At 44.2% G+C, this 14,125-nt stretch overlaps 1 protein-coding gene across 1 annotated transcript in view; it reads left to right on the top strand.

The window, feature by feature from the left end:
* The window catches only part of musk (muscle, skeletal, receptor tyrosine kinase), an 87,347-nt gene that overhangs the window by 60,212 nt on the left and 13,010 nt on the right, over positions 1–14,125 (top strand). The window contains exon 15 of the mRNA XM_055873604.1: positions 7,361–7,555. Coding sequence (XP_055729579.1) covers positions 7,361–7,555 — 195 coding nt within the window. The remainder of the gene's footprint in view (positions 1–7,360; positions 7,556–14,125) is intronic.

Genomic DNA, 14,125 nt, shown 5'->3' with positions numbered 1-14,125 from the left:
TTAGTAACATGGTTGGTAATGTGGTTAGTAATATGGTTAGGAATATGGTTAGTAATATGGTTGGTAATGTGGTTAGTAATATGGTTAGGAATATGGTTAGGAATATGGTTAGGAATATGGTTAGGAATATGGTTAGGAATATGGTTAGTCATATAGTTAGTCATATAGTTAGTAATATGGTTAGTAACATGGTTAGTAACATGGTTAGTAACATGGTTAGTAACATGGTTAGTAACATGGTTAGTAACATGGTTAGTAATATGGTTAGTAATATGGTTAGTAACATGGTTAGTAACATGGTTAGTAACATGGTTAGTAACATGGTTAGTAACATGGTTAGTAACATGGTTAGTAACATGGTTAGTAACATGGTTAGTAACATGGTTAGTAATATGGTTAGTAACATGGTTAGTAACATGATTAGTAATATAGTTAGTAATATGGTTAGTAATATAGTTAGTAATATAGTTAGTAATATGGTTAGTAATATGGTTAGTAACATGGTTAGTAACATGGTTAGCAACATGGTTAGCAACATGGTTAGCAACATGGTTAGCAACATGGTTAGTAACATGGTTAGTAATATTGTTAGTAATATATCTAGTAATATGGTTAGTAATATGGTTAGTAATGAGGTTAGTAATATTGTTAGTAACACGGTAAGTAACACGGTTAGTAACACGGTTAGTAACGTGGTTAGTAACGTGGTTAGTAGCGTGGTTAGTAACGTGGTTAGTAACGTGGTTAGTAACGTGGTTAGTAACGTGGTTAGTAACGTGGTTAGTAACGTGGTTAGTAATGTGGTTGGTAATGTGGTTAGTAATATGGTTAGTAATATTGTTAGTAATGTGGTTAGTAATATGGTTAGTAACATGGTTGGTAATGTGGTTAGTAATGTGGTTAGTAATGTGGTTAGTAATATGGTTGGTAATGTGGTTAGGAATATGGTTAGTAATATGGTTAGTAATATGGTTAGTAATATGGTTAGTAACACGGTAAGTAACACGGTAAGTAACACGGTAAGTAACACGGTTAGTAACACGGTTAGTAACACGGTTAGTAACACGGTTAGTAACACGGTTAGTAACACGGTTAGTAACACGGTTAGTAACACGGTTAGTAATGTGGTTAGTAATGTGGTTAGTAATGTGGTTAGTAATGTGGTTAGTAATGTGGTTAGTAATGTGGTTAGTAACGTGGTTAGTAACGTGGTTAGTAACATGGTTAGTAATATTGTTAGTAATGTGGTTAGTAACGTGGTTGGTAATGTGGTTAGGAATATGGTTAGGAATATGGTTAGTAATATGGTTAGTAATATGGTTAGTAATATGGTTAGTAACACGGTTAGTAATATGGTTAGTAATATGGTTAGTAACACGGTTAGTAATATGGTTAGTAATATGGTTAGTAATATTGTTAGTAACACGGTAAGTAACACGGTTAGTAATATGGTTAGTAACATGGTTAGTAACATGGTTAGTAACATGGTTAGTAATATGGTTAGTAATATGGTTAGTAACATGGTTAGTAACATGGTTAGTAACATGGTTAGTAACATGGTTAGTAACATGGTTAGTAACATGGTTAGTAACATGGTTAGTAACATGGTTAGTAACATGGTTAGTAACATGGTTAGTAACATGGTTAGTAACATGGTTAGTAACATGGTTAGTAACATGGTTAGTAACACGGTTAGTAACACGGTTAGTAACACGGTTAGTAACACGGTTAGTAATACGGTTAGTAACGTGGTTAGTAACGTGGTTAGTAACGTGGTTGGTAACGTGGTTGGTAATGTGGTTAGTAATATGGTTAGTAATGTGGTTAGTAATGTGGTTAGTAATATGGTTAGTAACATGGTTAGTAACGTGGTTGGTAACGTGGTTGGTAATGTGGTTAGGAATATGGTTAGTAATATGGTTAGTAATATGGTTAGTAATATGGTTAGTAATATTGTTAGTAACACGGTAAGTAGCACAGTTAGTAGCACGGTTAGTAATATGGTTAGTAATATGGTTAGTAATATGGTTAGTAACATGGTTAGTAATATGGTTAGTAATATTGTTAGTAACACGGTAAGTAACACAGTTAGTAACACGGTTAGTAACACGGTTAGTAATATGGTTAGTAACACAGTTAGTAATATGGTTAGTAATATGGTTAGTAACACAGTTAGTAATATGGTTAGTAATATGGTTAGTAATATGGTTAGTAATATGGTTAGTAATATGGTTAGTAATATGGTTAGTAATATGGTTAGTAACACAGTTAGTAATATGGTTAGTAATATGGTTAGTAACCATGTTAGTAATATGGTTAGTAATATGGTTAGTAATGTGGTTAGTAATGTGGTTAGTAATGTGGTTAGTAACATGGTTAGTAACATGGTTAGTAACATGGTTAGTAACATGGTTAGTAATATGGTTAGTTATACGGTTTGTAATATAGTTAGAATGTTACTTTTGTTATTTTCTCACCCATCTGCACACAATACCTCATAAGGATAAAGTGAAAACATGTTTTTGGACATTTTTCAATTTTTTTGAAAATGAAAGACAGGAAAAATATTTACATAAGTATTCACTCCCCTGAGGCAATACTTTGTAGAAGGACCTTTGGCGTTGATTACAGCTGTGAGTCTTTCTGGGTGAGCCTCTAAGAGCTTTCCACACCTGGATTGTGCAACATTTGGCATTTATTCTTTAAAAAGTTATTCTAGCTCTGTCAAATTGGTTGTTGATCATTACTAGACAAACATTTTTTAAGTCTTGCCATAGATTTTCAAGTAGATTTAAGTCAGGAACATTCACTGTCTTCTTGGTAAGCAACTAGACTGTAGATGTGGCAATGTGTTTTAGGTTATTATCCTGCTGAAAGGTGAACTCATTTCCCAGTGTCTGGTGAAAAGCAGACTGAACCAGGTTTTCCTCTATGATTTTCCCTGTGCTTAGCTCCATTCTGGGTTTTTTTTATCCTAAAAAACTCCCCAGATTACAATAATACCCATAACATGATGCAGCCACGTCCATGCTTGAAGATATGGAGAGTGGTACTCATCTACATGTGTTGAATTTTATTTGCCCCAAACAAAAGTGAATTGCTTTGCCACATTTTTTGCAGTATTACTTTAGTGCCTTGTTGCAAACAGGATGCATGTTTTGGAATATTTGTATTCTGTACAGGCCTCCTTCTTTTCACTCTGTCAGTATTGTGGAGTAACTACAATGTTGTTGATCCATTTTCATTTTTCTATCAAAGCTACTAAACTTTTGAAGTCACTATTGGCTTTATGGTGAAATCACTAAGCGGTTTCCTTCCTGTCTGTGATGGACTGTCTTTGTAGTGACTGGGTGTATTGATACACCATCCAAAGTGTAATTAATAACTTCACCATGCTCAAAGGGATATTCAATGTCTACTTTTTTTATTTTTTACCCATCTAACAATATGTTCCCTTCTTTGGCATTGTGCATTGGAAAACCTCCCTGGTCTTTGTGGTTTCATCTGTGTTTGAAATTCACAACCAGGACAACAACTATCCCAACAGACATCCAGGACAACAACTATCCCAACAGACATCCAGGACAACAACTATCCCAACAGACATCCAGGACAACAACTATCCCAACAGACATCCAGGACAACAACAACAACAACAGACATCCAGGACAACAACTATCCCAACAGACATCCAGGACAACAACTATCCCAACAGACATCCAGGACAACAACTATCCCAACAGACATCCAGGACAACAACCACAACAGACATCCAGGACAACAACTATCCCAACAGACATCCAGGACAACAACTACCCCAACAGACATCCAGGACAACAACTATCCCAACAGACATCCAGGACAACAACTATCCCAACAGACATCCAGGACAACAACTATCCCAACAGACATCCAGGACAACAACAACAGACATCCAGGACAACAACAACAGACATCCAGGACAACAACTATCACAACAGACATCTAGGACAACAACAGACATCCAGGACAACAACAACACCAGACATCCAGGACAACAACAACAACAGACATCTAGGACAACAACAACAACAGACATCTAGGACAACAACTATCCTAACAGACATCCAGGACAATGACAACAACAACAGACATCCAGGACAACAACTATCACAACAGACATCCAGGACAACAACGATCCCAACAGACATCCAGGACAACAACTATCCCAACAGACATCCAGGACAATGACAACAACAACAGACATCCAGGACAACAACAACAACAGACATCCAGGACAACAACTATCACAACAGACATCCAGGACAACAACTATCACAACAGACATCCAGGACAACAACAACAGACATCCAGGACAACAACAACAACAGACATCTAGGACAACAACAACAACAGACATCCAGGACAACAACTATCACAACAGACATCTAGGACAACAACAACAACAGACATCTAGGACAACAACAACACCAGACATCCAGGACAACAACAACAACAGACATCTAGGACAACAACTATCACAACAGACATCCAGGACAACAACAACAACAGACATCTAGGACAACAACTATCACAACAGACATCCAGGACAACAACAACAGACATCCAGGACAACAACAACAACAGACATCTAGGACAACAACAACAACAGACATCTAGGACAACAACAACAACAACAGACATCCAGGACAACAACTATCACAACAGACATCCAGGACAACAACTATCACAACAGACATCCAGGACAACAACTATCACAACAGACATCCAGGACAACAACTATCCCAACAGACATCCAGGACAACAACAACAACAACAGACATCCAGGACAACAACTATCCCAACAGACATCCAGGACAACAACTATCCCAACAGACATCCAGGACAACAACTATCCCAACAGACATCCAGGACAACAACTATCCCAACAGACATCCAGGACAACAACTATCCCAACAGACATCCAGGACAACAACTATCCCAACAGACATCCAGGACAACAACTATCACTACAGACAACCAGGACAACTGTATACGTTTGAGTGCATCTGTGGCACTATATAAATGTGTTTGTGTGTTTGAGTGCGAGTGTGTGTACATGCGTACAAGCAGCTGCACGGCATCAACCTCAGGCCAACAGGCATTGGATGTTACAGCGTTGCCCCTCAGCCGTATTCAAACATACTTTGGTTTTGTTTATTTTGATTTATTATTTGACTTGTTAAGCAAATTTTTACTTCTGAACTTAAGACTCGCCATGACAACGGGGTTGAATACTTATTGATTCAAGGCATTTCAGCTTTTAATTTTTGATTAATTTGTAAATATTTCTATAAACACAATTGCAGGTGTCCAAAAATTGCTCAGAGAAAGAGTTTGAGTTTAATAAATTATAAAATAAAGAAATTCTAAAAGATGGGGGTCAAAATTATTAGAACCCCTGTTTCCAACCCCCCAGAACCCTCCCCAAGCTTACAATTGGCTCATTCATCCCCTTATCTCTCTCCTTTAACTATTCCCCAGGTCGTTGCTGTAAATGAGAATGTGTTCTCAGTCAACTTACCTGGTAAAATAAGGGTTAAAAAAAATTATACATTTTTTTTTAAAGTTATTGCATTCATCTTCAGATAGCTAGATGTAACAACCAGATATTGCAGGCATAGTTAGTACATTTTTCCTCAATAACGTAGCTCAGTAGAGTCCGAGCTAGAAAGGGGGGTGTCGAGGTGAGGAGGAGGATTATTTAATATACTGTTTGAAGAGGTAGAATTTCAGATGTTAATGAAAGATGGGCAGGGACTCTGCTGTCCGAGCTTCAGGGGGCAGGGACTCTGCTGTCCGAGCTTCAGGGGGCAGGGACTCTGCTGTCTGAGCTTCAGGGGGCAGGGACTCTGCTGTCCGAGCTTCAGGGGGCAGGGACTCTGCTGTCCGAGCTTCAGGGGGCAGGGACTCTGCTGTCCGAGCTTCAGGGGGCAGGGACTCTGCTGTCCGAGCTTCAGGGGGCAGGGACTCTGATGTCCGAGCTTCAGGGGGCAGGGACTCTGCTGTCCGAGCTTCAGGGGGCTTTTTTCTCAAATGTTTTATGAGATTAGAGAACACAGTGGGAGGGATCTTAGACCATTCCTCCATACAGAATCTGATTGGAGAACACAGTGGGAGGGATCTTAGACCATTCCTCCATACAGAATCTGATTGGAGAACACAGTGGGAGGGACCTTAGACCATTCCTCCATACAGAATCTGATTGGAGAACACAGTGGGAGGGACCTTAGACCATTCCTCCATGCAGAATCTGATTGGAGAACACAGTGGGAGGGATCTTAGACCATTCCTCCATACAGAATCTGATTGGAGAACACAGTGGGAGGGATCTTAGACCATTCCTCCATACAGAATCTGATTGGAGAACACAGTGGGAGGGATCTTAGACCATTCCTCCATGCAGAATCTGATTGGAGAACACAGTGGGAGGGACCTTAGACCATTCCTCCATACAGAATCTGATTAGAGAACACAGTGGGAGGGACCTTAGACCATTCCTCCATACAGAATCTGATTGGAGAAAACATTGGGAGGGATCTTAGACCATTCCTCCATCCAGAATCTGATTAGAGAATACAGTGGGAGGGATCTTAGACCATTCCTCCATACAGAATCCACTTGCTGCCAAGTTTCAGCATACTGGCAGAGGCAACCAGGTTTTTGGGGAAAAATGTCCTGATGCTATGAAAGTTCATGATGCCGTTGACAACAAAATAAACCTTTTACCATCTTAGTCCCTGGACCCCATTGAAAACCTGTGGTTTGAATTGAAGAGGGCCGTCCACAAGAGCAGGAGAGGGTGTATTGAAAACAGGGAAAACAATAATTTTGACCTCCCATCTTTTTTAAAATTTTATTTCATTACTTGATAAACAAAATCATAATTTCCCAATTTTTTGAGCATGCAATATCGTTGTATTTTTTATGTTTAATTTAGACAGCCTCCCCCCCCCTCATCTTTATCAAAGGTGCCAACAATTCTGGACCTGACTGTATATGGTGTTGTCAAACATAGGAGACCATTGGTCAGAGTTGACACTGGGTGCATCCCAAACGCTACCCTGTTCCCTATATGGTGCACTATTTTTGACCAGAGCCCTGTGGGTAGCCCTGTGGGTAGCCCTGGGGGTAGCGGTAGCCCCGTGGGTAGCCCTGTGGGTAGCCCTGTGGGTAGCCCTGTGGGTAGCCCTGTGGGTAGCCCCGTGGGTAGCCCCGTGGGTAGCCCTGGTCTAAATGATTGCACTATAAAGAGAATACAGTGTAATTTGGGAAGCAGTCACTATAATAACCTCCCTCTCTCTCTTTCCCTGTCCATCAGAGTCATGGAGACCCCCACCCTGACTGCCTTACCCTCTGAGAGTCTGCTGCTGGACCGCCTTCACCCCAACCCCATGTACCAACGCCTGCCCCTACTGCTGAACTCCAAGCTGATGGCTCTAGAGTACCCCAGGAACAACATCGAGTACGTCAGGGACATCGGAGAGGGGGCCTTCGGACGGGTCTTCCAGGCCAGGTGAGACTCTCATTAGATTATATTGTATTACACGTACCAAGCAATTCTCTGACTCTCTGTGGACTCCCAGTTAACTCTGTGGACTACCGCAAATCAAATTGTATTGGTCACATACACATGTTTAGCCGTTGTCATTGCGGGTGTAGCGAAATGCTTGTGTTTCTAGCTCCATCAGTGCAGAAATATCTAACAATTCACAACAATACACACAATACACAAACCTAAAAGAATGGAATTAAAGAACATATACATATTTGAAAGATAAATGTTGGAGTGGCTAAAATACAGTAGAATAGAATACAGTATATACATAGATGAGTAAGGCAGTATGTAAACATTATTAAAGTGACTAGTGTTCCATTATTAAAGTGGCCAGTGATTCTATGTATGTAGGGCAGCAGCCTCTAAGGTGCAGGGTTGCGTAACCGGGTGAAAGCCAGCAATTGACGGCTGTTTAACAGTCTGATGGCCTTGAGATAGAAGCTGTTTTTCAGTCTCTTGGTCCCAGCTTTGATGCAACTGCACTGACCTCGCCTTCTGGATGATAGCGGGGTGAGCAGGGCAGTGGCTTGGGTGGTTGTTGTCCTTGATGATCTTTATGGCCTTCCTGTGACATCGGGGGCTGTAGGTGTCCTGGAGGGCAGGTAGTTTGCCCCCGGTGATGTGTTGGGCAGACCGCACCAGCTTCTGGAGAGCCTTGCGGTTGCGGGCAGTGCAGTTGCCGTACAAGGCCCAACAGGACGCTCTTCAATTGTGCATCTGTAAAAGTGTGTGAGGGTTTGAGGTGCCAAGCTGTTCTGCCTTCTTTACCACACTGTCTGTGTGGGTGGAGCATTTAAGATCATCGGTGATGTGTACACCGAAGAGCTTGGAGCTTTTCACCTGCTCCACTGCGGTCGATGTGGATAGGGGCGTGCTCCCTCTGCTGTTTCCTGAAGTCCATGATCGGCCCTCACCTCCTTCCTGTAGGTTGTCCCGGCATTGTTGATAATCAGGCCTACTACTGTTGTTTCTTCTGCAAACTTGATGATTGAGTTGGAGGCGTGCGTGGCCACGCAGTCGTGGGTGAACAGGGAGTACAGGGGGGTACATGGGAGCTGAGCACACATCCTTGTGGGGCCCCTGTGTTGAGAATCGGCGAAGTTGATTCCTACCTTCAACACCTGGGGGCGGCCTATCATGAAGTCCAGGACCCAGTTGCACAGGGCGGGGTTCAGACCCAGGACCCCGAGTTTAATGATGAGCTATAGTCAATGAACAGCATTCTTATATCGGTATTCATCTTGTCCAGATGGGATAGGGCAGTGTGAAGTGCATTGTCTGTGGATCTATTGTGGCGGTAAGCAAATGTAAGTGGGTCTAATGTGTTAGGTAAGGTAGAGGTGATATAATCCTTATCTAGTCTCTCAAAACACTTTATGATGACAGAAGTGAGTGTTACTGGGGCGATTTATTTTGTTAGTTCAGTTATATTTGCTTTCTCGGGTACTTGAACAATGGTGCACATCTTGAAGAAAGTGGGGACAGCAGATTGGGATAGGAAGAGATTGAATATGTCCGTAAACACTCCAGCCAGCTGGTCTGCGCATGCTCTGAGGACGCGGCTAAGGATGCCATCTGGGCCGGCAGCCTTGGAAGGGTTAACACGCTTAAAATGTCTTACGTTGGCCACGGATAAGGAGATCCTCAGTCCTTGGTAGCGGGCTGCGTCGGTGGCACTGTGTTATCCTCAAGGTGGGCGAATAAGGTGTTTAGCTTGTCCGGAAGCAAGACCTCGGTGTCTGCGAGGTGTCTGGTTTTGCCTTTGTAGTCCGTGATTGTCTGTAGACCCTGCCACCGACATCTCTCGTGTCTGAGCCGTTGAATTGCGACTCCACTTTGTCTCTATGCTGACATTTTGCCTGTTTCATTGCCTTACGGAGGGAATAACTACACTGTTTTGTATTCTGCCATATTCTCAGTTACCTTGCCATGGTTCAATGCGATGGTTCGCGCTTTCACTTTTGCACGAATAAACCTTGGTATGACCTTCTTAAAACAATTCCATATGTTAGCTTAGTAGAACCTGTACACCAAGTCAGAACCATAAGATAAATAAAGGGGGCGTACTGTATAAGCAGACAATGAAAGCTCTTAAAATATTAAATGATTACATCTGTCTAAAACAGGCATTTCCCCGGCGTAGATAGGGCTTACACTGGAGTTAAGTCTTATTCGAGCATTCAGTGAAAGTGTAGTAGTAGGGAGTAATGAAAAACAAAATAAACTACAATTTCCATTCTCAGAGCGTTAATAAAACGTTAAATAAACGTTGAATAAACTGATAAAACTCGGTTGAAAAAAACCTAAACTTAAAAAAAAACTAAAACCTAACTCTAGAAGGAGAGTTTACAGTCTAGCCAGACACCTAGGTATTTGTAGTTGTCCACGTATTCTAGGTCAGAACCGTCCAGAGTAGGGATGCTAGTCGGGCGGGCAGGTGCGCGCAGCGATCAGTTGAAGAGCATGCATTTAGTTTTACTTGTATTTAAGAGCAATTGGAGGCCACGGAAGGAGAGTTGTATGGCATTATAGCTCCTCTGTAGGGTTGTTAACACAGTGTCCAAAGAAGGTTCAGAAGTAAACAGAATGGTGCCGTCTGCGTAGAGGTGGATCAGAGACTCACCAGCAGCAAGAGCGACATCAGTGATATATACAGAGAAGAGAGTCGGTCCAAGAATTGAACCCTGTGGCACCCCCATAGAGACTGCCAAAGGCCCGGACAATAGGCCCTCCGATTTGACACACTGAACTCTATCAGAAAAGTAGTTGGTGAACCAGGCAAGGCAATCATTTGAGAAACCAAGGCTGTCGAGTCTGCCGATGAGGATGTGGTGATTGACAGAGTCGAAAGCCTTGGCAAGGTCAATGAATATGGCTGCACAGTAATGTCTCTTATCGATGGAGGTTAGAATATCGTTTAGGATTTTGAGCGTGGCTGAGGTGCACCCATGACCAGCTCTGAAACCAGATTGCATAGCAGAGAAGGTGTGGTGCGATTCGAAATGGTCGGTAATCTGTTTGTTGACTTGGCTTTCGATGACCTTAAAAAGACAGGGTAGGATAGATATCGGTCTGTAGCAGTTTGGGTCTAGAGTGTCACCCCCTTTGAAGAGGGGGATGACTGCAGCTGCTTTCCAATCTTTGGGAATCTCAAACGACACGAAATAGAGGTTGGACAGGCTAGTAATAGGGGTTGCAACAATTTCGGCAGATAATTTTAGAAAGAAAGGGTCCAGATTGTCCAGTCCGGCTGATTTGTAGGGGTCCAGATTTTGCAGCTCTTTCAGAACATCAGTTGACTGGATTTGGGAGAAGGAGAAATGGGGAAGGCTAGATAGCTCCTTTTTTCCCAAGAGGCTAGCTACTTATCTCATTAATCCCCTGGACAGCATATAGCATTCCTCCTGTATATGGAGACTCCTGGGAACAACAGCTAGCCAACAACTAGCCTAGTGTAGCGTGGGACAGAAGTATAAATAAATATATAAACCCTCTCACACCCTCATGATGACACCTCCTTCCAAAACCCCTTTACAATCCCCAGAACCCCCCCCATCCCCCCTCCCCTCCTAACCCGGCCCAAAATAGTGCAGACAGGGACTGGGACTGGATATCAGCTGCATCAGATCATGGGTCTGATGTGACGCTTCCCTCCCTTTAGCCTCCTCAGTGGGTCAGCAGAGACTGTCAGCAGAGACTGTCAGCAGAGACTGTCAGCAGAGACTGTCAGCAGAGAGAGACTGGTAAAGCAGATATTCATAAACCCTTCAAAGAGATCCTGTGTCCCAAATGACAACCTATTTCTATAGGGCACTACTTTTGACCAAAGACCTATGGGTGCAATTTGGGACACAGCCAGAAAGAGTGCTGTTGACTGTACCCAGGAAGACAACACAGGAAATGGTGCTGAAATTAAATGGCACGAAGACCAACTACGGCCCAGCTGATTTCTTTGGTCTAGCTCCCTGAATGGCAGCCATTACGGGTCAACTGGACACATGCACCCATACTATAAAGTAATTCCTAAAGCAGATCCATCATGGCAGGCTGATTCGGCTGACTCCCATGTTAAACCATGCTACTGATGCCAGGTCAGCACCTCAGACCCCCAGAGGATCCATCATGGCAGGCTGATTAGGCTGACTCCCATGTTAAACCATGCTACTGATCCCAGGTCAGCACCTCAGACCCCCAGAGGATCCATCATGGCAGGCTGATTAGGCTGACTCCCATGTTAAACCATGCTACTGATCCCAGGTCAGCGCCTCAGACCCCCAGAGGATCCATCATGACAGGCTAATTAGGCTGACTCCCATGGTAAACCATGCTACTGATCCCAGGTCAGCACCTCAGACCCCCAGAGGATCCATCATGGCAGGCTGATTAGGCTGACTCCCATGTTAAACCATGCTACTGATCCCAGGTCAGCACCTCAGACCCCCAGAGGATCCATCATGGCAGGCTAATTAGGCTGACTCCCATGTTAAACCATGCTACTGATCCCAGGTCAGCACCTCAGACCCCCAGAGGATCCATCATGGCAGGCTGATTAGGCTGACTCCCATGTTAAACCATGCTACTGATCCCAGGTCAGCGCCTCAGACCCCCAGAGGATCCATCATGACAGGCTAATTAGGCTGACTCCCATGGTAAACCATGCTACTGATCCCAGGTCAGCACCTCAGACCCCCAGAGGATCCATCATGGCAGGCTGATTAGGCTGACTCCCATGTTAAACCATGCTACTGATCCCAGGTCAGCACCTCAGACCCCCAGAGGATCCATCATGGCAGGCTAATTAGGCTGACTCCCATGTTAAACCATGCTACTGATCCCAGGTCAGCACCTCAGACCCCCAGAGGATCCATCATGGCAGGCTGATTAGGCTGACTCCCATGTTAAACCATGCTACTGATCCCAGGTCAGCACCTCAAACAGATGGATGATAGGTCAGCACATGGGTGGTTCAGTATCCCAGACACCCAGAGCATAACAAGTCCTTCACCACGTAGCAGTGATGGATTAGGTTCAGGAGTCTTTCACCACGTAGCAGTGATGGATTAGGTTCAGGGGTCCTTCACCACGTAGCAGTGATGGATTAGGTTCAGGAGTCCTTCACCACGTAGCAGTGATGGATTAGGTTCAGGTGTCCTTCACCACGTAGCAGTGATGGATTAGGTTCAGGAGTGTCACAATACAGAGGCGGATGCAAGATGCAAGCAACGATGGTTTAATGAAATAGTTTACAGCATCAACAGGACAGACAGAATATACTCAGACAGAATCCAACCCAGGGCCTAGGGCACATCCTCTGATGATAGCGCGCTGAGAAATCCAAGGGAGTGAGTCCGGCTGGGTAGGAAGGAGCACAGCAGATAATCCCCACAAGGGCTGCGAGAGAAAGAGCACTGACACACGACACAACCTCAGGGAAGAAACAACGATCTGACAACAAGAAACACAGGTTACAGAACATATAAAGGGGAAGATAATTAATTCCAGCTGGCGCAGACAATCAGGCCAAGATTGGAAACCACGCCCACACAAACACAGGAGAGAGAGAGAGAGAGGCAGTGGATTCATGAACCGTGACACTACCCCCCCCCCTAGGAACGCCTCTTGGCGTTCCCAGACAAATTTACCTGTCGATTGAAATCATCGATAAGGGAGTGATCCAGAATGTCCCTAGCGGGTACCCAACTTCTCTCCTCCGGACCGTAACCCTCCCAGTCTACCAGGTACTGGAATCCGCGTCCCCTCCTTCTCGAGTTCAAAATCCGATTGACAGAAAAGGTGGTCTCCCCATCAACAAGTCGTGGCGGCGGGGGAACCGGGACCGGCGGGTTAATGCGTGCCTGAAACACCGGTTTTATCTTGGACACATGGAAGGTAGGATGAACTCTCCTATACGCCGGAGGAAGCTTGAGCCGGACCGCCACCGGACTAATGATCCTGGTGACCTTGAACGGCCCGATAAATTTGGGGGCAAGCTTGTTAGAAACGGATCGGAGTGGAATGTTCTTCGTGGAAAGCCACACTCTTTGTCCAACGACGTATACCGGAGGCTTCGACCGGTGGCGATCGACCTTAGCCTTGGTGCGCGCCCCCACCCGGAGGAGAGTTTCACGGGCTCTGCTCCACACGTGACGGCACCTCTGGATGAAAGCGTGAGCGGAGGGAACAGTGACCTCGGACTCAGTACTGGGAAAGATAGGTGGCTGGTAACCTAAACTACACTCAAACGGAGAGAGACCCGTGGCTGCCACTGGCACCGAATTGTGAGCGTACTCAACCATAGAGAGTTGTTGACTCCAGGAAGAGGGGTTCTTAGAAACCAAACATCGCAACACTCTCTCCAAATCTTGGTTGGCCCTCTCCGTTTGACCGTTGCTCTGGGGATGAAACCCTGAAGAAAGACTTACACTTGCTCCCAGTAACCTACAAAACTCCTGCCAAAACTTGGACACAAATTGGGGCCCCCGGTCAGAAACTACGTCCATCGGCAGGCCATGTAAGCGAAAGACATGA

The sequence above is a fragment of the Salvelinus fontinalis genome, chromosome 21 (genome assembly GCF_029448725.1).
Source record: "Salvelinus fontinalis isolate EN_2023a chromosome 21, ASM2944872v1, whole genome shotgun sequence".
In the NCBI taxonomy this organism is placed as follows: Eukaryota; Metazoa; Chordata; class Actinopteri; order Salmoniformes; family Salmonidae; genus Salvelinus; species Salvelinus fontinalis.
Note: the sequence above shows the minus strand (reverse complement) of the source record. Positions and strands in the feature narration are given on the sequence as shown.